This window comes from Bufo bufo, chromosome 2 (assembly GCF_905171765.1).
Source record: "Bufo bufo chromosome 2, aBufBuf1.1, whole genome shotgun sequence".
In the NCBI taxonomy this organism is placed as follows: domain Eukaryota; kingdom Metazoa; phylum Chordata; class Amphibia; order Anura; family Bufonidae; genus Bufo; species Bufo bufo.
In genome coordinates, this window is record NC_053390.1 from 36,177,239 (window position 1) to 36,204,922 (window position 27,684).

At 45.7% G+C, this 27,684-nt stretch overlaps 1 protein-coding gene across 2 annotated transcripts in view; it reads right to left on the bottom strand.

Moving 5' to 3' along the window:
- The window catches only part of C6 (complement C6), a 55,572-nt gene extending 33,214 nt beyond the window's left edge, over window positions 1-22,358 (bottom strand). The window contains exons 1-7 of one of the 2 annotated variants that reach the window (XM_040420927.1): window positions 22,195-22,358; window positions 19,477-19,627; window positions 18,891-19,047; window positions 16,433-16,577; window positions 12,483-12,621; window positions 12,197-12,344; window positions 7,628-7,828 (exon numbers count right to left, since the gene is read on the bottom strand). In XM_040420927.1, coding sequence (XP_040276861.1) covers window positions 7,628-7,828; window positions 12,197-12,344; window positions 12,483-12,621; window positions 16,433-16,577; window positions 18,891-19,047; window positions 19,477-19,619 — 933 coding nt within the window. In that variant the 5' untranslated portion in view covers window positions 19,620-19,627; window positions 22,195-22,358. Of the gene's footprint in view, window positions 1-7,627; window positions 7,829-12,196; window positions 12,345-12,482; window positions 12,622-16,432; window positions 16,578-18,890; window positions 19,048-19,476; window positions 19,631-22,194 lie in introns of both variants that reach the window. The other variant, XM_040420928.1, reaches the window with a different exon arrangement.
- Window positions 22,359-27,684: the final 5,326 nt, after the last annotated feature.

The window sequence follows — 27,684 nt, forward strand, 5'->3', positions numbered from 1 at the left end:
GACTTCAGACCTGAACTGGTCCTTAAAAAGTGGGTTTTGGAAATTTTCTGAAAAATTTCAAGATTTGCTTCTAAACTTCTAAGCCTTGTAACGTCCCCAAAAAATAAAATGTCATTCCCAAAATGATCCAAACATGAAGTAGACATATGGGGAATGTAAAGTAATAACTATTTTTGGAGTTATTACTATGTATTATAAAAGTAGAGAAATTGAAATTTGGAAATTTGCTAATTTTTCTAAATTTTTGGTAAATTTGCTATTTTTTTTATAAATAAAAATGAAGTTTTTTGACTCAATTTCACCACCGTCATGAAGTACAATATGTGACGAGAAAACAATCTCAGAATGGCCTGGATAAGCAAAAGTGTTTTAAAGTTATCACCACATAAAGTGACACTCGTCAGATTAGCAAAATTCGGCCTGGGATTTAAGGTGAAAAGTGGCTCGGTGAAGGGGTTAAGTGGGGGAAATTGGCTTCTACCTCACAGTTTTTTTTTGCCTTCCTCTGGATCAACTTGCAGGATAACAGGATGAACTGGATGGACAGAGGGCTTTTTTCGGCCTTATGTACTATCTTACTATCTATCTATCTATCTATCCAGTGGTGTAGCTGTCAGGGAAGCAGCTGCTTCGGGCCTGAGCTCAGAAGGGGCCCGGGAGCAGTCACTGTGCTTCGTCACCCCGGGCCCCTGTCAGAGCAGCTGACTTCTCCTGCATCGGGCCCAGAGTCCTGCACTTGCACCTCTGACCTGACATCAGTGACATTGCTCAGTTCTGATGAGGGACAGTGACCAGCATCAGGACGGTCCGATGTGGGCGGAGCTAGAATAGCCCCGCCCCTTTCCTACCCGCTATTCCTGGTTGGATTGCCACAACTGCGCCAGTGATGTGAGTGGCAGGAGGGGAAGTGCGGTTATATTCAGCTTTCCCAGACTGTGCACATGTGACCTGCAGTACAGTAGGAAAGCTGGGTGAATAATATCATGAAATGTCATCCAGCTTCCCTGCTATCCTGCATGGCACAAGTGCAGAGGCATTAGAGTATGGGGGAGAGGCACAGCAGGAAAGCTGGGTGTCTATACAGTATATGTGTATTGTATATGTGTGCGTCCATGTATGTGGTGACTGTGTGTATTTGAGTGCATCTAGATACAGGTGAAACTCGAAAAATTAGAATATCGTGCAAAGTTCATTGATTTCAGTAATGCAACTTAAAATGTGAAACTAACACATGAGACTCATTACATGCAAAGCGAGATATTTCAAGCCTTTATTTGTTATAATTTGGATGATTATGGCTTACAGCTTATGAAACCCCAAAGTCACAATTTTGAGGTCCCCTTTGCTCAGGGGGTATGGATTAATTAGCTGACTAGAGTGTGAACCTTTGAGCCTAGAATATGGAACCTTTTCACAAAATTCTAATTTTAAGCTGCATTACTGAAATAAATAAAGTTCTGCACGATATTCTAATTTTTCGAGTTTCACCTGTATATGGTGATCACATGTATGAGTGCGTGTATGACTGCGTCCATGTATGTGGAGAGTGCATTCATGTACGTGATGAGTGTGTATATGAGTGCATCTATGTATATGTTAAATGCATGTATGACTGCGTCCATGTATGTGGAGAGTGCGTGTATGACTGCCGGACGCAGAGATTGCGTTTATGACTGCGTCCATGTACATGGCGAGTGTGTGTATGACTGCGTCCATGTACGTGGCGAGTGTGTGTATGACTGCGTCCATGTACGTGGCGAGTGAGTGTATGACTGCGTCCATGTACGTGGCGAGTGAGTGTATGACTGCGTCCATGTACGTGGCGAGTGTGTGTATGACTGCGTCCATGTACGTGGCGAGTGAGTGTATGACTGCGTCCATGTACGTGGCGAGTGTGTGTATGACTGCGTCCATGTACGTGGCGAGTGTGTGTATGACTGCGTCCATGTACGTGGCGAGTGAGTGTATGACTGCGTCCATGTACGTGGCGAGTGAGTGTATGACTGCGTCCATGTACGTAAATCAGACATGTCTATTACAATTGCAGTGCAGGTTTTAAAGGGTTTGAGTTGAATATAAACCCTGTCAGCAACTGGAAATGTTAAAAAACAATAAAGTCGGGCTAAAAATGAGAGGCAAAAAAAAAAAAGTTTATAAAAAGTCACAAAATAGCCATATGAGAGGGGTTTGTAATAGACCTGTTTGTGAAGAAGTGTGTAAGTGTGTGTGTGGGGGCCCCGTACAAAAATTTGCTGTGGGGCCCAGTCAGTTCTAGCTACGCCTCTGTATCTATCTATCTATCTATCTATCTATCTACTGTATCTATATCTAAGGCCCCATTCACACAATATTAACACATATTTTTGGTTCAAATTCATTTCTATGGGTCCGCAAGAAAAACGGACAACACACCAGGTGCTGTCCGCAACTGTACATCTGTTCTGCAGTCCCACAAAACCCCCAAAAAATAGAACATGTCCTATTCTTGCTTGTTTTGCAAAAAAAATGGATGCGACGCACACGTCACACGGACGTCATCTGTATTTTCTGCGGATATGCATTTTGCGGACTGGAAAATATATACAGTTGTGTGAATGCACCCTGAAAAAGGAAAAATCTGCAGCACTGTTAGAATAGAGGTAGGTGCAATCCTGCAAGAACGAAAAAGAGCCAGCACCCCAACATAGGTGAGAGGTGTGAACCTAAAAGCCAAACAAGTATTAAGGCCGATTAATTGGCCTGTATTTGTGGGAGGGGCGCCCTGCCCTATATCTAGGACGCACCTTTCTCCAGAGGGGACGGACGGCAGCAGTGTTCCTGTTACAGCCGGCGGCGTCAGCATCTCCTAGGCGACAGAGCGTCACTTCCGGTCGGCGCTTCCTCCGGCGTCCTGTTCCTCCTCGTGCGGCTGCCTCAGCGCAGTGACGGCTCCTTAGTCCGGTCGGTGGGGTCGGTCCCTCTAAGGTATGAGAGGGACATCCCCACACCGGAACGGCAGTCTGGCAGCACGCCCCGCTCCCACGTGACTTGCACGCAGGTAGCAGGAGTCAGCGGGACTCCGTTCGTATATTTGCTGGGGCTACTCGCATTAGGCTCTATCTTTCTGCATTGGGGGAGGCTTGTAAGGGAGTAAGGACTGGGGGAGGGGGGGGAATGTCAATGAGAAGGCTAGTCTTTGAGGGCGGAGTTTCAATCTGCCTGATTAATCACAGCCTAGCTGTTTTTAACTTTTCTGTCAAGACGAATTTGGTATATTCACCATGACTGTTATATGGGGGGCAAAGTCTGGCACGGGCCGCCGTGCTGTCAGTTAGGTAGGGGGTTAATGCCATACAGCGTGATGGTGATGAGTTGTTGGGGGTAGTACCCCCAGTAACAGGCGCCCCTAGACGTAGGCCAGCAGGGGCACGCCAGACCCTTCACATTGTATGGCATTTTATTCCATTGTTCTGTTTCAGATGGGCAGGTTTCTCACTTGCCTGTCTTCATACACTTGTCGCAATTTGCTTGCTACGTAGATAGCTGTGTTTTATTTTGGCATATGCACGTCAGCCGTTCAGCCAACTCCGTGAGAACCCCGGCAATCTGACAATCGTGTCTCGTCCCCCAGCTTCGGGCCACCTGAACGCAGGCGCAAGCGTTGTTAAAAAAAAAAAAAACGTATTCTGCTTAATTCGTGCGAACAGGTCTATTTCCACGGTTGGTTCCTTGTGTTCTTCTCGTATCAGCATCATGTCCGGTTTCCGGTAAGGTCCTCCTCCTTTGTCTCTAATTTATTTTCAACTGTCACACGTCTCCTCTTTCTCCGTACCTGTCAGGTGGTCACCAGGGTCAGTTACCTTTGCATGATGGTTTCTGCAGTGGCGGTGGTGGTGTCTAGGCACGGGTGGTAGTCAAATTGTTGCTAAACAGTAGTAGTGACGGTCCGTTTTTTGCTTGCTTTACAGTCACAGAGAGCATGTCAGCTAGGTTGCCGGAAGACAAGTTGGTTAGGGTCCGCGCAGCCATTCACAGTTTCGTCACTGGTAGGGTCACCACCAAGGTGGAACTGCAGTCGTTGTTAGGCATGTAAAGTGTGCGATGCGCGTCATTCCTCAGGGTAGGTTTTCGTAGCCAGATTGTTACCACTCCCACTGTCATAGCTATCATCCAGCCATGTCTCAGTTATTCCCACTGTCATAGCTATCATCCAGCCGTGTCTCAGTTATTCCCACTGTCATAGCTATTATCCAGCCGTGTCTCAGTTATTCCCACTGTCATAGCTATCATCCAGCCGTGTCTCAGTTATTCCCACTGTCATAGCTATCATCCAGCCGTGTCTCAGTTATTCCCACTGTCATAGCCATCATCCAGCCAGGTCTCAGTTATTCCCACTGTCATAGCTATCATCCAGCCGTGTCTCAGTTATTCCCACTGTCATAGCTATCATCCAGCCGTGTCTCAGTTATTCCCACTGTCATAGCTATTATCCAGCCGTGTCTCAGTTATTCCCACTGTCATAGCTATCATCCAGCCGTGTCTCAGTTATTCCCACTGTCATAGCTATCATCCAGCCGTGTCTCAGTTATTCCCACTGTCATAGCCATCATCCAGCCAGGTCTCAGTTATTCCCACTGTCATAGCTATCATCCAGCCATGTCTCAGTTATTCCCACTGTCATAGCTATCATCCAGCCGTGTCTCAGTTATTCCCACTGTCATAGCTATCATCCAGCCATGTCTCAGTTATTCCCACTGTCATAGCTATCATCCAGCCATGTCTCAGTTATTCCCACTGTCATAGCTGTCATCCAGCCATGTCTCAGTTATTCCCACTGCCATAGCTATCATCCAGCCGTGTCTCAGTTATTACCATTATGTCATAGCTATCATCCAGCCATGTCTCAGATATTCCCACTGTCATAGCTATCATCCAGCCGTGTCTCAGTTATTCCCACTATGTCATAGCTATCATCCAGCCGTGTCTCAGTTATTCCCACTGTCATAGCTATCCTCCCGCCATGTCTCAGTTATTCCCACTATGTCATAGCCATCATCCAGCCATGTCTCAGTTATTCCCCCTGTCATAGCTATCATCCAGCCGTGTCTCAGTTATTCCCACTGTCATAGCTATCATCCAGCCATGTCTCAGTTATTCCCACTGCCATAGCTATCATCCAGCCGTGTCTCAGTTATTCCCACTGTCATAGCTATCATCCAGCCATGTCTCAGTTATTCCCACTGTCATAGCTATCATCCAGCCGTGTCTCAGTTATTCCCACTGTCATAGCCATCATCCAGCCAGGTCTCAGTTATTCCCACTGTCATAGCTATCATCCAGCCATGTCTGTTATTCCCACTGCCATAGCTATCATCCAGCCGTGTCTCAGTTATTCCCACTGTCATAGCTATCATCCAGCCGTGTCTCAGTTATTCCCACTGTCATAGCTATCATCCAGCCGTGTCTCAGTTATTTCCTGTCAGGATAGTCCAGTGTTCCTGGACAGTCAAGCGCAAGCGGATTTGAGCATGTGGGACCACTTCTTGAGTCATTGGAATGGCGTGTCCATGTTTGTCCCGGCGGTCTCCCACAACTCCCCCGTCATATTCTCCAACAGCGGGGTCAGCACTGGTTTCGCTGCTATTTTTGGCCCCCATTGGCTGAATGGGGCGTGGCCGGAGGAGTTTTGCGAGGCCACGGGAATTTCCAGGCAACGGAGGCTAGGGACCTGTATCCCGTGGTGGCAGCAGCGCATGTTTAGGGTAACCATTGGACAGGCCGTACTGTGGTCTAAATGACCAAGACCTCCCAGTCAGGTCCCCCTACCCAGGTCAAATTCTTCCCCACGTCTCACAAATGGGGTCCGGTCCACGTCCTGCAGGGATTGTCAGGGGCACTGGCCGGTCGCGGCACTAACACCCCACTGTTACCCTTCGGGACAGCAGCGTTGTCTACCTCCCAATTCATAGCGCATGCGCGTATACTGGCGGTCAATCTAGGTTTTGACCCCCTCACGGTGTCAGGGCATTCGTTCAGGGTTGGGGCAGCCTCGGCCGCTTCAGGAATCAGGTGCCAGCCCACATTATCCGTAAGTTGGGCCGGTGGCGCTCGTCTTGTTACAGCCGTTATGTTCCGAACCCCGTTAGCGAGATTTCTTGTGCCTTTCAGAATTTGGCGTTGTAATACGTCAATGAACACGCTTTGTATTTTCATGCTGGGTTTTTGGCCTCTTTCAGGTGTACTCTCGACGGAAGCGGTTATGGCACAACTCAAGCCGCTAGTTCTGTTGGGGCATACATTAGGGGGTAGGTTCTTTCACATATAGCCCCGACCACAAGTATTAAGGCCGATTAATTGGCCTGTATTTGTGGGAGGGGCGCCCTGCCCTATATCTAGGACGCACCTTTCTCCAGAGGGGACGGACGGCAGCAGTGTTCCCCTCCCAGCCCGCCCTTTTCCTTTCACTCTCCTACAGGGTATGCCCTCTTTCAGGTGTACTCTCGACGGAAGCGGTTATGGCACAACTCAAGCCGCTAGTTCTGTTGGGGCATACATTAGGGGGTAGGTTCTTTCACATATAGCCCCGACCACAAGTGGAGTGTTATATCAAAAAATGTTATTTATTATAAAATATAAAAATGGAGAACAACAGGATGTAATACAGTACACAGAGAAGCACAGGGTGAGTCAAATCAAAAAAACAACCATGAAACTGTGCAAAGTAATGCACAGATAGGTACGATCGAGAGGTAAAGCTAAAGCTAAGGCTCTGGGAAACCAGATAAATATCACATATAATAGTCTCCTCAATAGGGGTATGGTACACAACGCACAACACAGACTAAATGTAATAAACCCAAGGACGTAGCTAGCATACACGGAATAGTATAGGCGTCACAATCAGCCAAATAAGGTAATATAATAATGAAAAATCACCAGTTTTATTATTTTGGATCCCAGCCAAGTGATTTTTCATTATTATATTACCTTATTTGGCTGATTGTGACGCCTATACTATTCCGTGTATGCTAGCTACGTCCTTGGGTTTATTACATTTAGTCTGTGTTGTGCGTTGTGTACCATACCCCTATTGAGGAGACTATTATATGTGATATTTATCTGGTTTCCCAGAGCCTTAGCTTTAGCTTTACCTCTCGATCGTACCTATCTGTGCATTACTTTGCACAGTTTCATGGTTGTTTTTTTGATTTGACTCACCCTGTGCTTCTCCGTGTACTGTATTACATCCTGTTGTTCTCCATTTTTATATTTTATAATAAATAACATTTTTTGATATAACACTCCACTTGTTTGGCTTTTAGTTTACTCTGGATGTGGTACAAGTGGTCATTATAGCTGTCTTAGTTGACAGAGCTGCCTTTTTGTAGGATAATAGAGAGGTGTGAACCTGCCTTACTTACCCCAACTGCCAGAGAAGCCTACACAGAGATAAGGTATAAGGGAAGGACTTGCCCCTGCTTGGTGTTTCTGACCTGCACCTGGTTTTGGCTCACAATCACTGACCAAAAACTAAATGTCTGAAACGGTCCTAAGGCCTTTATAGGCACACAGATTGGGGCCCCAAACAGAAGATATAGGGCGTTGCCTCTACAGTCATTCACCCCGCAGAATTCACTTGTTGTTTTACCTTCTTATAAGAGGCTTGTAAGGCTTCCTTAAAGGATGAGGAGGACGTCCTTTTGGTTTTACTTCGAGAATGGAATAATATGGGAATTCCACTAGATCTACTTCCTGACCCCTGATAAACGCCAGATTGGCTACCGGAATGAGCGAAATTGATGAGACTGTTGTAGAAATCAGAGGACACATCATCCTCCTCGTCTTTCGTCTGTTAAAAGGACAAACACACATTATTTTTCTCCGTTAGTCTGCACAGAATAATGAAAGCCCTAGAAAGGAATCCATCATCGCACAATGTCTTATTAGGAAAATCCGTTTGTTTTAACCTGTATAAAAAGATCTTGATGTATTGCAGTTCTCACACTGGCCATTAGAGCACACAATAGGCTGATACATCCAGTTACCTTCAGCTAACTTGTCATATTTATATGCTGTGTAGAATGGGACGGAATAAGCAGAGTCATCTCATCATTACAGGGATGGCAATATAATGACAGCTCTACTACACTGCTGGTGGTCTAGAGGGTAACACTATACGCACAGATAAGGTTATAAGGTTGCAGGAAGGAGGTGTGTGTCTCCAATATGGCCGTCCCTATACAAACTATACAGGAAGGTAGTGTTTCCCTCCAATATGGCCACCTCTATACAGACAATTCAGGAAGGAAGTGTGTGACTTCAATATGGCCGCCCCTATACAAACTATACAGGAAGGAAGTGTGTGTCTCCAATATGGCCGCCCCTATACAGACAATACAGGAAGGAGTGTGTGGCTCTAATATGGCCACCTCTATAAAAACTATACAGGAAGGAAGTGTGTGCCTCCAATATGGCCGCCCCTATACAAACTATACAGGGAGGAAGTGTATGTCTCCAATATGGCCGCCCCTATACAGACAATACAGGAAGGAAGTGTGTGGCTCTAATATGGCCGCCCCTATACAGACAATACAGGAATGAAGTATGTGGCTCTAATATGGCCACCTCTATACAAACTATACAGGAAGGAAGTGTGTGCCTCCAATATGGCCGCCCCTATACTATCAATACAGGAAGGAAGTGTGTGTCTCCAATATATCCCCCCCTATACAAACTGTACAGGAAGGAAGTGTGTGCCTCCAATATGCCCCCCCCCCCCCTATACTATCAATACAGGAAGGAAATGTGTGTCTCCAATATGGCCACCCCTATACAGACAATACAGGAAGGAAGTGTGTGCCTCCAATATGGCCACCCCTATACTATCAATACAGGATGGAAGTGTGTGTCTCTAATATGGCCACCCCCTATACAGACAATACAGGAAGGAAGTGTGCGGCTCTAATATGGCCACCTCTATACAAACTATACAGGAAGGAAGTGTATGTCTCCAATATGGCCGCCCCTATACAGACAATACAGGAAGGAAGTGTATGTCTCCAATATGGCCACCCCTATACTATCAATACAGGATGGAAGTGTGTGTCTCTAATATGGCCACCCCCTATACAGACAATACAGGAAGGAATGTATACTGTGGGATACCAGCTCACTATATCTGCGGTAGGAATGTATCCGCGTGCTCGGTGTCCTGGTTTTTCAACCTCCTTGTTCAGGTACATAGAAAATGAGTAAAATTAGACTCCAGCACTCACTTTTTTTCGAAGTATCAAGTTCTCCATTTATTCAAGTTACACACGGATAGTACAGGGCTCAAGATCTCTCTTGGTACAGGCTGTTTTTGACGCGTTTCGAAAAGTCTTATTCGTAAAAATAAGACTTTTCGAAACGCGTCAAAAACAGCCTGTACCAAGAGAGATCTTGAGCCCTGTACTATCCGTGTGTAACTTGAATAAATGGAGAACTTGATACTTCGAAAAAAAGTGAGTGCTGGAGTCTAATTTTACTCATTTTCTAAATACAGGAAGGAAGTGTGTGGCTCTAATATGGCCACCTCTATACAAACTATACAGGAAGGAAGTGTGTGCTTCCAATATGGCCGCCCCTATACTATCAATACAGGAAGGAAGTGTGTGCCTCCAATATATCCCCCCTATACAAACTATACAGGAAGGAAGTGTGTGCCTCCAATATGGCCGCCCCTATACTATCAATACAGGAAGGAAGTGTGTGCCTCCAATATGGCCGCCCCTATACAGACAATACAGGAAGGAAGTGTGTGTCTCCAATATGGCCGCCCCTATACAAACAATACAGGAAGGAAGTGTGTGCCTCCAATATGGAAATGTGCATTTTTTCTCTCCGGATTTCTAGGCTCCTCCTGATGTGATGTAGGTGCTGTGCTGGGTATGGACCAGTTAGTCGCCTCTCACTGACCCTCCCAAGTGTCCCTTTACATTTAAATACTAAGTAAAAAGCTGCAGCTGCCCCACCCCTCTTCTTCACCTCCTCTCCCGTCCTCCTCTTGAGTTCCTCTCCCCACCTCTTCCTCATCTCCCCCTCCTCTTGAGTTCCTCTCCCCTCCTCTTCCTCCTCTCCTCCTCCTCTTCAGCTCCTCTCCCCTCCTTCTCTTGAGTTCCTCTCCCCTCCTCTTCCTCATCTCCTCCTCTTCTTCAGCTCCTCTCCCCTCCTTCTCTTGAGTTCCTCTCCCCTCCTCTTTCTCATCTCCTCTTCATCTCCTCTCTCCTCCTCCTCTTGAGTTCCTCTCCCCTCCTCTTCCTCATCTCCTCCTCCTCTTCAGCTCCTCTCCCCTCCTTCTCTTGAGTTCCTCTCCCCTCCTCTTCCTCATCTCCTCCTCTTCTTCAGCTCCTCTCCCCTCTTCCTCTTGAGTTCCTCTCCCCTCCTCTTCCTCCTCTCCTCCTTCTCTTCATCTCCTCTCTCCTCCTCCTCTTGAGTTCCTCTCCCCTCCTCTTCCTCATCTCCTCCTCCTCTTCAGCTCCTCTCCCCTCCTTCTCTTGAGTTCCTCTCCCCTCCTCTTCCTCATCTCCTCCTCCTCTTGAGTTCCTCTCCCCTCCTCCTCCTCTCCTCCTCCTCTTCAGCTCCTCTCCCCTCCTCCTCTTGAGTTCCTCTCCCCTCCTCTTCCTCATCTCCTCCTCTTCTTCAGCTCCTCTCCCCTCTTCCTCTTGAGTTCCTCTCCCCTCCTCTTCCTCCTCTTCATCTCCTCTCTCCTCCTCCTCTTGAGTTCCTCTCCCCTCCTCTTCCTCATCTCCTGCTCCTCTTCAGCTCCTCTCCCCTCCTCCTCTTGAGTTCCTCTCCCCTCCTCTTCCTCCTCTCCTCCTCTTCAGCTCCTCTCCCCTCCTTCTCTTGAGTTCCTCTCCCTTCCTCTTCCTCATCTCCTCCTCTTCTTCACCTCCTCTCCCCTCCTCCTCTTGAGTTCCTCTCCCCTCCTCTTCCTCATCTCCTCCTCTTCTTCAGCTCCTCTCCCCTCCTTCTCTTGAGTTCCTCTCCCCTCCTCATCTCCTCCTCTTCAGCTCCTCTCCCTTCCTCCTCTTGAGTTCCTCTCCCCTCCTCTTCCTCATCTCCTCCTCCTCTTCAGCTCCTCTCCCCTCCTTCTCTTGAGTTCCTCTCCCCTCCTCTTCCTCATCTCCTCCTCTTCTTCAGCTCCTCTCCCCTCTTCCTCTTGAGTTCCTCTCCCCTCCTCTTCCTCCTCTCCTCCTTCTCTTCATCTCCTCTCTCCTGCTCCTCTTGAGTTCCTCTCCCCTCCTCTTCCTCATCTCCTCCTCCTCTTCAGCTCCTCTCCCCTCCTTCTCTTGAGTTCCTCTCCCCTCCTCTTCCTCATCTCCTCCTCCTCTTGAGTTCCTCTCCCCTCCTCTTCCTCCTCTCCTCCTCCTCTTCAGCTCCTCTCCCCTCCTCCTCTTGAGTTCCTCTCCCCTCCTCTTCCTCATCTCCTCCTCTTCTTCAGCTCCTCTCCCCTCTTCCTCTTGAGTTCCTCTCCCCTCCTCTTCCTCCTCTTCATCTCCTCTCTCCTCCTCTTGAGTTCCTCTCCCCTCCTCTTCCTCATCTCCTGCTCCTCTTCAGCTCCTCTCCCCTCCTCCTCTTGAGTTCCTCTCCCCTCCTCTTCCTCCTCTCCTCCTCTTCAGCTCCTCTCCCCTCCTTCTCTTGAGTTCCTCTCCCTTCCTCTTCCTCATCTCCTCCTCTTCTTCACCTCCTCTCCCCTCCTCCTCTTGAGTTCCTCTCCCCTCCTCTTCCTCATCTCCTCCTCTTCTTCAGCTCCTCTCCCCTCCTCCTCTTGAGTTCCTCTCCCCTCCTCTTCCTCATCTCCTCCTCTTCTTCAGCTCCTCTCCCCTCCTTCTCTTGAGTTCCTCTCCCCTCCTCATCTCCTCCTCTTCAGCTCCTCTCCCTTCCTCCTCTTGAGTTCCTCTCCCCTCCTCTTCCTCATCTCCTCCTCCTCTTCAGCTCCTCTCCCCTCCTCCTCTTGAGTTCCTCCCCCCCCCTCTTCCTCATCTCCTCCTCCTCTTCAGCTCCTCTCCCCTATTTACTGTATTACACTAGGTGGACTGTTTAGTGGATGAGGAGGTTCCTGGACATTCACAGATCTCCTACAAGCACAGACAAGGGCTAAAGCTTCTGGAAGGTGAAGGATATGGCAACTATTCTCTAGTACTCTTGGACAAAATGCAAAAAGAGATGTACTCACCTGAAATGTGATGCTTTCCACATTTGCAGGCAGCCGATATAACTTCCTGTTTGGTCCTGTTCCATTCCCAGAAACTGTTTCACGACTTCCTCCAAAAAATGAGTTATCAAGGATCTCGCCCCGACTCTCCCCGGACAAGTAGTTATACCTAAACATGGGACATGAATTTATATCAGGCAGGTGTATTGACTGAGGGTGCCCTGTGCTGGGGCTGCCTCGATCCACATTAGGTCCATTTATTTCTATATATGGAGAAATCAGATAATTTGTTTACTCCATGTTTTACCCATTTCCCATCAGCTGCACCCCGGGGATGTTCTCAAAGCTTCTTTTGGGCTCGATCTTTCTCCTGCAGCCCCTTTCATCTGAATTGTCTCCACAGTCATTGTCTCCATTACACTTCAGCTTGGGGTCGATGCAGCGACCTGTATACAATATATACAGTATATAATATCTTAAATTCAACGTGCTTTATGGGAGTTTTATAAAAAAAAAAAATGGGGCCCTGGGCAACATGCAACATAGGGCCCCCCATGCCACTTGCCATTTTTAGACCATTTAGCTCATAATTGCAGCTCACATTACAATATATATATAAATAAATATATAATACTGCCATATACATCCCATATAATTTTAAAATTAAAACATTGATCTAATTAATTTTTAGCAGTTGCATCTCTGTTTTGATACAGAGCTCCAAAACCTCTGCATAAAATAGAGTTAACCATAACATTGTGATTTAATTAGCCACCTCAAATGAGAGCTAGCACATTGTATATACATTGAACACAGTATGCAGTAATCTCCTGAGCTCCCTCTAGTAGGGGCTGTATATATCTGTATGCAGTAATCGCTTGAGCTCCCTCTAGTAGGGGCTGTATATATCTGTATGCAGTAATCTCCTGAGCTCCCTCTAGTAGGGGCTGTATATATCTGTATGCAGTAATCGCTTGAGCTCCCTCTAGTAGGGGCTGTATATATCTGTATGCCATAATCTCCTGAGCTCCCTCTAGTGGTGGCTGTATATATCTGTATGTAGTAATCTCCTGAGCTCCCTCTAGAGGTGGCTGTATATATCTGTATGCAGTAATCTCCTGAGCTCCCTCTAGTGGTGGCTGTATATATCTGTATGCAGCAATCTCCTGAAGTCCCTCTAGAGGTGGCTGTATATATCTATATGCAGTAATCTCCTGAGCTCCCTCTAGCGGTGGCTGTATATATCTGTATGTAGTAATCTCCTGAGCTCTCTCTAGTGGGGGCTGTATATATCTGTATGCAGTAATCTTCTGAGCTCCCTCTAGTGGTGGCTGTATATATCTGTATGTAGTAATCTCCTGAGCTCCCTCTAGTGATGACTGTATATATCTCTATGCAGTAATCTCCTGAGCTCCCTCTAGTGGTGGCTGTATATAGCTGTATGCAGCAATCTCATGAGCTCCCTCTAGTGGTGGCTGTATATATCTGTATGCAGTAATCTCCTGAGCTCCCTCTAGTGGTGGCTGTATATAACTGTTGTAGGAAGGCGCAAGGGACCGTCGTTGACGGAAGGTATGTCTCACCGACATTCCTGGCCTCGGTTCAGTAAGCAGTTTTCATGTGTCAGCAGCAGTAGCTGTTTGACACCTTGCTATTTAGTATAGCTGTAATAGCTGATCCCCACACTGTATACAGTAGTCTCCTGAGCTCCCTCCAATGGTAACTGTATATATCTGTATGCAGTAATCTCCTGAGCTCCCTCTAGTGGTGGCTGTATATATCTGTATGCAGTACTTTCCTGCTGCAGCAAGTTGTCTTCCAGGTAGACACAGGGCAGTAAGGAGGAGAAGGGGGACATGGCTGAGCTTTTGGGACTTGTAAAGGTGATTTTAATATATTTCTCAGTTATAATCATAATATGGGGAATGTGACGTTCTATGATTAAAGTTTCTTTAATTGATTTCATTTTAGTAAATTTCCCCATTAATTGTAATGAATGCATTGTGTGGACTACATTTACAAGTTATTTGGGCAAATGAAGGAAACAAACATGTAACTGTTTCCTTTCGTTCTGCCACGGTCTGTCAGCATCTGCTGGGAAATGAAATTATCCAAATCAGTAATATCTTTGATGGATCTGACTGTTCCCTTCCTGTCCAGAAACATCAGAGGTGAGTGTAGTAATTATCACAAAAGGAACAGACGAGCGGCTTCTTCTTGCACTGAACAGATGCTCGCTGATGTCTCGGTGGGTTATCGCCGCTTCCTCCAAGTAAACAGTTTGTGTTCTGAAGCTGTGCATTTAAAGTAGTAGGAAAATAATGTTAACAGAAGGGACAAGCGAGAGATTGAAATCCAACAAAACTTTACCGGCGACAATGTAAACAAGAGAAGGTAATTGTGACCGGTGTCACCTACCTAGAACCTACTGCTAAACTGCTGCACATACTGTACCTGTTCTCAGAGCTGCCATCAGTGGCTAGTCCAAAGAAAGAGGCCAATACTTCCTGGTACTCACCAGATCGGACCCCCACAGTTTTAATTATGCAGTATCTTCTGCCCCTCTCCTCATGATCTCAGACCTTAGACCAGACTCCTATATCAATCAGACACCAGACTAGACCATTATATCAATCAGACCCCAGACCAGACCCCTGTATTAATCAGACCCTGGACCCCTATATGTATCAGGCCCCAGACCAGACTTCTCTATTAATCACAGCACAGACGAAGACCACTATATTAATCAGACCCCAGACCAGAATCCATTATTAATCAGACCCTGGACCCCTATATTAATCAGACCTTAGATCAGATCCCTATATTAATCAGACCTCAGTCAAGACATCTATATTAATCAGATCCCAGACCAGACACCTCAATTAATCAGACCCCAGATCAGACCCCTACATTAATCAGACCCCACACCAGACTCATATTAATCATATTTTAGAACAAACCCTTATATCAATCAGACCTCTATAGTATCAGGACCCAGATAAGACTCCTATATTAATCAAACCCCAGACCAGACTCCTATATTATTCATATTTTAGACCAGGCCCATGTATTAACCAGACCTCTATAGTAATCATGACCCAGGTCAGACCCCCTATATTAATGAAACCCCACACCAGACTCCCATATAAATCAGACTCCAGACCAGGCCCCTATATTAATCCGACCCCAGAACAAATCCCCATATTAATCAGACCCTAGACCAGAGTCCTACATAAATCAGATCCCAGACTAATCTCCAATATTAATACGATCCCAGACCAGACTCCAACATTAATTAAATCCTAGACCAGGCACCTGTATTAATCAATCATGACCCAGGTCAGACCCCTATATTAATGAAACCACACACCAGACTCCCATATAAATCAGACTCCAGACCAGGCTCCTATATTAATCCGACCCCAGAACAAATCCCCATATTAATCAGACCCTAGACCAGAGTCCTACATAAATCAGATCCCAGACTAATCTCCAATATTAATACGATCCCAGACCAGACTCCAACATTAAATCCTAGACCAGGCACCTTTATTAATCAAACACCAGACCAGACCTCTATAGCAATCACACCACAGACCAGACCCCTATATTAATTAGACCCCATATCAGACTCCTATATAAATCATACCCCAGACATGACACCTATATAAATCAGACCTCAGACCAGACTCCTATATTAATCATACCCCATATCAGACCCAGACCAGACTACTTTATTAATTAGACCCCAGACCTGACCCCTGTATTAATCAGACTCTAGACCAGTTCCTATATTTATTCAGACCCCAGACCTAACATATTTCTAGCCTTGAAGCAATGCTTCCTTAGGCCTTCATATTAAGACATCACTACCAGGTCTTGCTCCTTAAAGGAAAGCATCAATGACATTGTCCATTACGATGTCACCATACCTGATGTTACTACTGCTATGAGGTCACCACTCTTTATCTATAAGGCCTTGGGTACCCTGGGAAGCGTACACTAGTCCTGGGGTTTGGCTTCTAGTAGTGCTGGAACTGTGTCTGTCCCTGAAGATAAGCTGGTCACAATTTCTTCCACTACTTGAACCCCCAACGATGACCTGTAATCTCTGGAAGAACCTGAAAGGAAATGTTCAATTCCTCTGCAGCACCCCCCACAAGGGAAATGTAGTATTACATGTTTTTTTGTTTAAGAGAATGGTTTGTCCATGTGACGTCACATATCTATCTTATATTATGGTCACCCTCGTCTTACCGCTGTCACATTGGAACCTTTTCGTGCAGTCTGCTTCCTCAATATTACACAGTTTGGTTGGGATACATGGCCGGGAGTCTGATAACTGTCCTGCGCAGCTCTGACCTCCAAACTGAGAGGGGCGCTGTAATGATCGAACCCGGAACTGGAAATATAAAGGAGCAGGACATGGAAAAAACAATCAGCAAATGTACAGCATGTCTGCCTGATGGGAGTGTTATATTATTGTGTTCTATCTGGATGTCCCCTAGTCTTGTCCTCATTGATTGACAACCATAACACTGGGACATCACCCAGCTTTCCACACACCCTGAAGGGTATAGACGGTAAATATGCTGTTATATTTCCTGTGAACGGAGATATTCTGTTTTATTGAAGAATCATTCCCATTTCAATGAGAACCTGCTCTTTATCAGGCTAGTGAAAAAGAAATCTGTTGGTACCGGATGCAACAGGTTAATAAATATGGAGCTGTTCATACAGTTCGTACTGCGGCATTGAAGAGGTATTCCACCACTGTATATATAAAGATGAATCTCTTTATAACTAAAAAGTTCTACATCTTTCTTATTGAGATTGAGAATCTGTGCGTTTCAATTCTTCAACATTTTTTCAAGATATGTGTTTGCTGTCAGTGAATGGCAACACTCTTGTTTTCATCTCCCCCAGACTCCTCTTTCCCCCCGAAGACCCCTCTGTCCGCTCAAGACACCTCTATCCCCTCCAGACAACTTTGTCCCTTCCAGACTCTTCTGTCAAGACTCATCTGTCCCCATAGGCTCCTCTGCTTCCTCCATATACCTCTGTCCCCGCCAGACTCCTCTGCCCTCTCCAGACTCCTCTGCCCTCTCCAGACTCCTCTGCCCTCTCCAGACCCCTCTGTCCTCTCCAGACTCCCATGTCCTTCCAGGCTACTCTATACTGTCCCAATCCCTCTTTCACTGTCCACTCCAGATTTTTCTGTTGTCTCCACATCTATTTGTCCTCTCCTCTGTCATGACTCCTATATCCCCTACATACTCCTCTGTTGAGACCCCTGTGTTCTCTCCAGACCCCAATCTCCACATACCACTGTCACCTCGAGACACCTATGTCACCTCCAGTCTCCTCTGTCCAAAATGATCTGTCCCCTCCAGATTTTTTTGTTCCCTCCAGGCTCCTCTATCCCCAACAGGCTCTTCTGCCCCCTCTAGACACCTCTGCCCTCTCCAGACTACTCTGTACCGCATACATCCCTCTGTCCATTCCAAACTTCTCTGTCCCCTCCAGACTCCTCTATACTCTCCCAATCCTTCTTTCTCTGTCCACTCCAGACTTTTTTGTTGCCTCCACATGTCTTTGTCCCTTCCAGACTCCTCTATCCCCTCCAGACTCCCCTGCCCTCTCCAGACTCCTCTTCCCCTCCAGACTCCTCACTCCCCCCCCCCCCTCCCCCAAAACTCCCCTATTCTTTCCAGGCTATTCTGCTTCCTCCAGACTTCTCTGTATACCTCCAGACCCCTCTGCCCTCTCCAGACTCCTCTGTCTGATCCAGACTCCTCTATCTTCCAGGATACTCTTCTCCTTCCAGACTTCTCTGTATACCTCCAGACTCCTCTGTCCCCTCCAGACTTCTCTGTCCCCTCCAGACTCCTCTGTCCCCTCCAGAATTTTCTGTTGCCTCCACATCTCTTTGTCCCCTCCAGACTCCTCTGCCTTCTCTTTCCCCTCCAGACTCCTCTGCCCTATCCAGACACCTATTTCCCCTTCAGACTCTTTTGTCACCTCCAGACTCCTCTGTCCCATCCAGACTCTATCTCCTCCTGACTCCTCTGTACCCTCCCAATCCCTCTTTCTCAGTCCACTTGGTCGAATCCATCTTTCTCTGTCCCACTCCTGACTCCTCTGCTCCCTCCTATTCTCTTTGACCCCTTCAGACTCCTCTGTCCCCACCATACTCCTCTATTCCCACCAGACTCCTTTTTCCCAAGCAGACTCCTCTGCTCTGTCCAGACTTCTCTGTATAACTCCAGACTCTACTCCCTCCAGACTTCTCTGTGTATCTCCAGACTCCTTGATCCCCTCCAGACTCCTCTGCCCTCTTCAGACTCCTCTGTGCCCCCAGGGTCCTCTGCTCCCCCAGGCTCCTCTGTTCCCCCCAGGCTCCTCTGCTCCCCCCAGGCTCCTCTTGTCTCCTCTGTTCCCCTCCAGACTCCTTTGTCCAGATTATAGGTATGTATTATAAGGGTAAATTTTCATAAGGCCTGGTTCACACTGTAGTTTTAGATTTTTTTTTCTTTTACAGAAATACAAGATTGGAGGAAAATTATAAACAAAAAACTTCTAATCCTCATTTTTGGGTCCACTCCTTGGTCAATCTAAGCAACCACATAAAACATTGCACTGTGTAAATCTGACCTTATGGCAATAGTCCACGCCAATGTACATGATCATTATTATATTCCCATGACTGAAATACCTGCTTCTTGAGACACGGATCACATTCGGACCAGGGACCGAAGTCTCCTAGCTGGCAGTTGATTGGACATGGCTGTTCATTGCAAGATCGACTCTCAATCTTCACACAAAGCTGTTCACAATTGTTTCTTCTGTAGTGTTCGTCATAGATGATATTACTGTGCGTAAAAGATATGATACAGATCTGACTGCAGTCCTCCATGTAATCTGCAACCTGTATCCATGTAGACATAGACATAAGGGACCACATAGGGAAATTACATTTTGAGTCCCACTGGGTACCATAGAGGCAGTCAATGGGTCTGCAATGGCGCCCTTCCATGGAAGGGGCCCCTACCCTAGGTGTTCCCATCTCCTTTACTACTGGTGGGTAAGAGCCTGTTCAGGACCTGGTGGGACCTCATTGTTTGCATGACAATTTGAGGAATTAGCTAAAGGGTCGTGGAACAAATGTAGAAGGGGAAATGGGCCCTTTTGTGTGCACCGCGGCAGAATATGTTGGTGCTATGAAAGCAATATTAGGTAAATACATTTTGATGATATTTCTCTCAAGTCTAAACTGAAAATGTTTCAGAAGTTGAACCCACCGAGATCTACTCTGACTTCCATGTGTACAGGTTTTAGAACAACTTGACCAGGAGGACCAGGGATAATGCTCACAGAAGCACGAAGACGCCTTCCCCACAATGGAGCTGAAGAGCAAGCACGCAAGAAAAATGCTGCAATCCATGGAGGTTTCTGCTGAAAGAGAAAAAAAAGGCTTTACTGGCTGACATCTGCCCTATCCCCATGCTGCGATTAGGATTTTAAAACCTTGAGGGTCCACCACCGAGGAGCAAGAACAGTAACGTAACTTACCTAGCATGGAGGCGGACCGCCGGAGGTGAGGGGGAAGGGGGTTAGCGTTAAACTTGTTCTTTTGTTGTCTACATAAATCCATGGCATTGTCCAACAGCCACCACTAGAGGGAGCTCAGTGCATAGAGATTTTTTTTACAGTGTTCATTATGTTTAACGGTAACTATATAAATACCTACACCATGAGCTCCCCCTAGTGGTGGCTGTGGGAAGCCAGTTTTATCATGTACTAAATGAAGGGAATCAGCAGATTTTAGAGCTATATGGGGGAGATTTATGAGATTTATCAATATAGTTATGCTAATTGTCTGTTGCAAATAATAGAAAGAACATAGAAGTCAGGGTACAACTTTTTCTTTCTATTAAAAGTTTACTCCAATTAATTAAAAAAAATTAAAGTAATTTGGAATGGGGGCATACTAAGTGTTGCTATGGGGCTCTATGAGATTTGTGTCCCCCCCTGACTATAGTGAAGCAGACACTACAGGTCCATCAAGGGCAAATGTACCATAAATGAAGCCAACATGACTGTATGTGTGGCTCTTTTGCGATATTGAGCCCCTAGGACGGAACTCTATGCCGGAAAATAAAAACGCAAGTGTGAAAGTATACTAAGAAAATAAATGATACCCCCTATTAGGGAATTCTAGGTCCCTATCTCTTGACCAGACTGGAGAGAGGTTACAACAAGTGTCTCTTGTCCTGAAAGATCTGGATATACCAACAACCCATTGATTTCAATGTGCACCATGCAATACTTCTTTTCCCCTGTGGAGGAGCTGCAGGGAAATTAAATACTTACTACCAGGTTTCCCGCACAAAAGATCATCGTTTCCTGATGGCAGACCATGCTGTGTAAACACGATCTGCTGCCGGGAAACAACCAGTCTGTATGGGGAAGAACGATGGCATTAGCGATCGTTCCTCCCCATTCTCTGGAGGAGATCGGTGCATGTAAATATAGTGGTCTGGAGATTGTCTGAAGAAACGCTTCTGCTAGATCTTTATCCCATGTAAAGGGACCTTAAGGGTAATCGCTGGGAGTCCCAGCAGGTGAAACTCTGAGATCTGCTTATCGTCAAGGGGATTATCCAGAGTACACAATCCCTTTCAGAAATAAAGGGGTCAGTGGGGGTCATGGGTAAACAAAAGGGTGGGGGTGGGAGGGAAACAAAGACAAGACCCTTCCACCCTGTGGGATTTATTTCCATCAATACTATTCATGTCAAAAGAAAAAGGTTTGGTACAGTATAAATATAAACAAAAAGAAGGCAATAACCTCTAGTGGTGACCTACAACCCACAACTAGAGGTACTAAGAAAAACCGCAAGGAAACTACACCACACGCTACTCAAAGATGACCGTCTCAGGACAATATTCCCAGACCGTCCTATACTATGCTTTGGACAACCTCAAAATTTAAGAAATCTACTGATCAGGAGCTCACTACTATCCAATATACAGAAAGGAACTTTTCCCTGCAATGTGAGGAGCTGCAAAACCTGTCCACACATAGTGACCACAGACAGGACACGTATCCCCAACACCCTAGATTCCTAGAACATTCATATGTTCTACATCCAATGTGGTGTACCTCATTATGTGCACAAAATGTCCCACTCAGGGTCTTTATGTGGGGGAAACAGGGCAGACACTCAGAGCGAGTGAAGATAAGGTCTCACCCTCATACTATAAAAGAGAAAAAGACAACTTTCCCCGTTGCCAAACATTTTTGTGATCCTGGCCATAAAATTACGGACCTCCAAGTATTAATATTAAAGGGTCATTTCAAATCCCAAAGGGATAGACAAGTTTGGGAATACACATTTATGACTGTCTTTGACACACTCAACTCAAGACTAAATTTGTCTCAAGGTTTTATGGCCCCCTACAACATCTGAGGAGAAAGAGGGGTCGTCTCCTCTCTAAACTCAGAGGCTAACAAACTTTCACACATCTCATCTCTAAACTAATTAAGGACTCTTTCTCCAAGACCATTCCCTGTTTGTTTGTGTTTTGCAATCTGTTTTTTCCTGTGTATATCCATGTTTCTTTAGATTTTTTCATTCCTGGCCTGAAGAAGGGACCTCAGAGTCTCGAACGCTTGCCTTATAACATCATGTATTTTAGTTAGCCATTAAAGGGTATCAACTCACAATATTTTATATTGTTTCTCTTTTGGAGAGCATCAGGACTGCTATTTATGTATGTCACTGTGTGTGTCCTCCAGGACGGCTCCCGTGTGCAGTCCCCCATGTTACAGAGTAGCTGCTCCTGTGCATAGCCATGATGTTCTCTTGTGTGGATCCACAACTCTCACCCCTTAAACCTCTATGATTGGTGCAAAAAGGCAGGAGCAGGATGGAGTGCATGTTATATTTATAACCTATACCTCGTCCTGGGGTGAACCCCCCATATGTACAACATAAGGATATTAGTAGACCTTACCCTTCTGATGGCTTCTTCTCTGTGTGTAGGAGATCACCTAAAAGTCCAGGGTCTGTGTGTACACTGGTTAATTTTCCACCATTCACCACTCCCTCCCACCCTGCAAGCAAACTGGGAATGATACAAAAAAACCATTGTCTCTGTCTCTGTTTGGGCTTCTTTAGCCTTTGAAACTGGCTATATCTTTTTCCACCACATGCCCCTTTAAAACCAGACTAATCTCTGGCATGGAGACAGCATCAACCATTGCTCAGACTGGTATGGAGGACCCAATATCTACTCCAGTATTAATACAAATTGAATTCGCTCTCAGAACCCTCCCCCCACCCCAGACTAAGACCAATGCAAAAATTACATTACATTTAGTTTTAATAAAAATTATTTGAAATTTCAAAAATTTTCCCTGGCAAATGCAGATCTCTCACGTGAGCCCCTGGTGATGATTTATACATGGCAGGTACCTCGGGGGCGGAGATTCCCTCCATCTACAATCCAAGACCATGGACAAAGGCAGCAACCAATCTGCCTCAGCCATTCCCAGATGCATGGGCTGCTATATGAGTCAGTAAGGGCTTCCGAAAAAGCTTGTAGCAACAAGAAGAGGCGGCCATGATCAGAGAATGGTGGGAGAAGGATGCCTTAGAGGGTTAGTAGCTTGGTTATATGGTGCCCATAGGTGTGCGTAGTCAGTCAAGACAGGTCGGGCTGCAAGGTGGTAGAAGGTGAGCATGGTGGGGGCAACCACATGTTGGCCTCATAAGGTACCGTATCATCATGTTGGGATAAAAGTGTAGCTACAGGGGGTGCAGAGGTAGCAGTCGCCAGGGGTGTAGCTATAGGGGTGCAGAGGTAGCAGTCGCTACCGGGCTAGGAGCCTGAGGGGGCCCAAAGACACCGAGCAAAATTCTTGTGTAGTTTTTTTCTGTGGCACAGTCAAAAATCGTAGTGGTTGAATCTCCAATTCAGGTACAATAATGCCATAATTATAGAAAACATTCTGGTACTAATGCTACGCTTAGTTTGCTAATTTAAGATTCTTGGTAAATACATTTTGTACAAAATTATTTGGGCCCGTCTGCCAAACGTCAAGGCGATCTCTGTAAGAAGGGAACCTAACACTAAATACTACCTGTTATGTGCCAAAATGGCCACCAAAATTAGGTTCCTGTCTTCTAGAGATCGCCTTGACGTTTGGCAGACGGGCCCAAATAATTTTGTACAAAATCTATTTGCCAAGAATCTCAAATTTGCAAAATAAGCGTAGCATTAGCACCATTTTTTTTCTATAATTATGGCATTATTGTACGTTATTTGTGTTTACAGAGTGCTGCGGCATTGTCTTTTTTTCTTTGTGTTTCTTTGTGTTTCTAGCCATGGCAGCGTGCACCTGCACAGTGGGATGTGCTGACTGACCCCCTTTTTTTTGTCAGTTGAATCCCCAATTCGCTTTCTTCTGATGCAGAATAGATTTATGCGCAGAATCTGAGCAGTCACGCGTACATCGGTCGCCTATCATTTTCATAATTTTTTTTCTAAATTAAACTGCAGGTTGCCTAGTGGCACCATGGGCAGTTACCCTTACTACCCCTCACCGCTGCCTCGTGTCCAGCAATTTCTGCTTCATTTCATGCAATATTTCCAGTGCAGATAATTTGGAATCTGCAGGGTCTCTGCTTTCTGCTGACCACTTCCCGTAGGAAGGACAATGCCTGATTATCCAGCTTATAACTTTCCTTATCTGTACTGTTTACTTGACCCGTCCTAAACATTCCCCAGGCTGAATTCCCGTCTAATGTCCAGTCTGAACAGGATTTCAAAACAGTTCTCGTAAATGTGGAGAAACAAGGATATCAGAGCCGGTATTTCCTCTTTCCTGATCGTCCTTGGCAGCACATGACTAAAGGGTTAAGTCCGCTAGGTACAACCAAGATAGAGACACATTAGAAAGCAATAAACATTGATTACCACCAATCAGCAATCGGCAATATCGGGCAGGTGCATGCGCAGAGGGCTGTGGGGAGCTTGTAGTGCGTATGCGCCGCATGAAGGAGCGCAGACCGGAAGTTCGACTTCTTAACTTTAATGCCAGCGGGATGCTGGCGCGCTCAGCCAGACCGCTTCACCCGCTGCTTACCGTGGTAAATATGGTGGTTCCTGGGGGATCTGGGGTCAAACTGCTTGGACTTCCCTGTTCAGTCTATTACAGACTGATATGTATAATATATATATATATATATATATGAGGTTTTTTTGGCAGTGCATGTCATTTTTTTATGCTAAGCGGTCTACATCCAAAACACCTGACGTTGCAGGGTTTTTCTTTTCCCTAGTCAGCAGCATTGTGTCTGGATATGCTTGAGCAGTCATTGGGGGTCAGCTGTTTTTTCGTCACTTTTTCTGGTGATATCGGATTGTACTTCTGAGAGGAAGTGGTCTTTATTTCCCTGTTATATTTCACATCCTAGGGTATGCTGGGGCTGCCATACACATAGCGGTGTACTAGGAAAGTTAATATACAGTACAGACCAAAAGTTTGGACACACTTTCTCATTCAAAGAGTTTTCTTTATTTTCATGACTATGAAGGCATCAAAACTATGAATTAACACATGTGGAATTATATACATAACAAACAAGTGTGAAACAACTGGAAATATGTCATATTCTAGGTTTTTCAAAGTAGCCACCTTTTGCTTTGATTACTGCTTTGCACACTCTTGGCATTCTCTTCATGAGCTTCAAGAGGTAGTCCCCTGAAATGGTCTTCCAACAGTCTTGAAGGAGTTCCCAGAGATGCTTAGCACTTGTTGGCCCTTTTGCCTTCACTCTGCGGTCCAGCTCACCCCAAACCATCTCGATTGGGTTCAGGTCCGGTGACTGTGGAGGCCAGGTCATCTGGCGCAGCACCCCATCACTCTCCTTCATGGTCAAATAGCCCTTACTTTCAAAGTTTTCCCAATTTTTCGGCTGACTGACTGACCTTCATTTCTTAAAGTAATGATGGCCACTCGTTTTTCTTTACTTAGCTGCTTTTTTCTTGCCATAATACAAATTCTAACAGTTTATTCAGTAGGACTATCAGCTGTGTATCCACCTGACTTCTCCTCAACGCAACTGATGGTCCCAACCCCATTTATAAGGCAAGAAATCCCACTTATTAAACCTGACAGGGCACACCTGTGAAGTGAAAACCATTTCAGGGGACTACCTCTTGAAGCTCATCGAGAGAATGCCAAGAGTGTGCAAAGCAGTAATCAAAGCAAAAGGTGGCTACTTTGAAGAACCGAGAATATGACATATTTTCAGTTGTTTCACACTTGTTTGTTATGTATATAATTCCACATGTGTTAATTCATAGTTTTGATGCCTTCAGTGTGAATCTACAATTTTCATAGTCATTTGAATGAGAAGGCGTGTCCAAACCTTTGGTCTGTACTGTATATATATACACTCACCTAAAGAATTATTAGTGCCCCCATACTAATACGGTGTTGGACCCCCTTTTGCCTTCAGAACTGCCTTAATTCTACGTGACATTGATTCCACAAGGTGCTGATAGCATTCTTTAGAAATGTTGGCCCATATTGATAGGATAGCATCTTGCAGTTGATGGAGATTTGAGGGATGCACATCCAGGGCACGAAGCTCCCGTTCCACCACATCCCAAAGATGCTCTATTGGGTTGAGATCTGGTGACTGTGGGGGCCATTTTAGTACAGTGAACTCATTGTCATGTTCAAGAAACCAATTTGAAATGATTCGAGCTTTCTGACATGGTGCATTATCCTGCTGGAAGTAGCCATCAGAGGATGGATACATGTTTCTATACCGCATTTGGAGTATTGTGCTCAGTACTGGAGACCATATCTCCAGAAGGATATTGATACTTTGGGGAGAGTTCAGAGAAGAGCTACTAAACTGGTACATGGATTGCAGGATAAAACTTACCAGGAAAGATTAAAGGACCTTAACATGTATAGCTTGGAAGAAAGAAGAGACGGAGGGGATATGATAGAAACTTTTAAATACATAAAGGGAATCAACAAGGTAAAAGAGGAGAGAATATTTAAAAGAAGAAAAACTGCTACAAGAGGACATCGTTTTAAATTAGAGGGGCAAAGGTTTAAAAGTAATATAAGGAAGTATTACTTTACTGAGAGAGTAGTGGATGCATGGAATAGCCTTCCTGCAGAAGTGGTAGCTGCAAATACAGTGAAGGGGTTTAAGCATGCATGGGATAGGCATAAGGCCATCCTTCATATAAGATAGGGCCAGGGGCTATCCATAGTACTCAGTATATTGGGCAGACTGGATGGGCCAAATGGTTCTCATCTGCCGACACATTCTATGTTTCTATGTTCTCATTCTGTTTACGCCAAATTCGGACTCTACCATTTGAATGTCTCAACAGAAATCGAGACTCATCAGACCAGGCAACATTTTTCCAGTCTTCAACAGTCCAATTTTGGTGAGCTCGTGCAAATTGTAGCCTCTTTTTCCTATTTGTAGTGGAGATGAGTGGTACCCGGTGGGGTCTTCTGCTGTTGTAGCCCATCTGCCTCAAGGTTGTGCGTGTTGTGGCTTCACAAATGCTTTGCTGCATACCTCGGTTGTAACGAGTGGTTATTTCAGTCAACGTTGCTCTTCTATCAGCTTGAATCAGTCGGCCCATTCTCCTCTGACCTCTAGCATCCACAAGGCATTTTTGCCCACACGACTGCCGCATACTGGATGTTTTTCCCTTTTCACACCATTCTTTGTAAACCCTAGAAATGGTTGTGCGTGAAAATCCCAGTAACTGAGCAGATTGTGAAATACTCAGACCGGCCCATCTGGCACCAACAACCATGCCACGCTCAAAATTGCTTAAATCACCTTTCTTTCCCATTCTGACATTCAGTTTGGAGTTCAGGAGATTGTCTTGACCAGGACCAGACCCCTAAATGCATTGAAGCAACTGCCATGTGATTGGTTGACTAGATAATTGCATTAATGAGAAATAGAACAGGTGTTCCTAATAATTCTTTAGGTGAGTGTATAACACTTAGGCCTCTTTCACACGGGCGAGATTTCCGCGCGGGTGCGATGCGTGAGGTGAACGCATTGCACCCACACTAAATCCAGACCCATTCATTTCTATGGGGCTGTGTATATGAGCGGTGATTTTCACGCATCCCTTGTGCGTTGCGTGAAAATCGCAGCATGCTCCTCTTTGTGCGTTGTCCACGCAACGCAGGCCCCATAGAAGTGAATGGGGCTGCGTGAAAATCGCAAGCATCCGCAAGCAAGTGCCGATGCGGTGCGATTTTCACGCACGGTTGCTAGGAGACGATCGGGATGGGGACTCGATCATTATTATTTTCCCTTATAACATGGTTATAAGGGAAAATAATAGCATTCTTAATACAGAATGCATAGTAAAATAGGTCTGGAGGGATTAAAAAAAATATATAATAATTTAACTCACCTTAATCCACTTGATCGCGCAGCC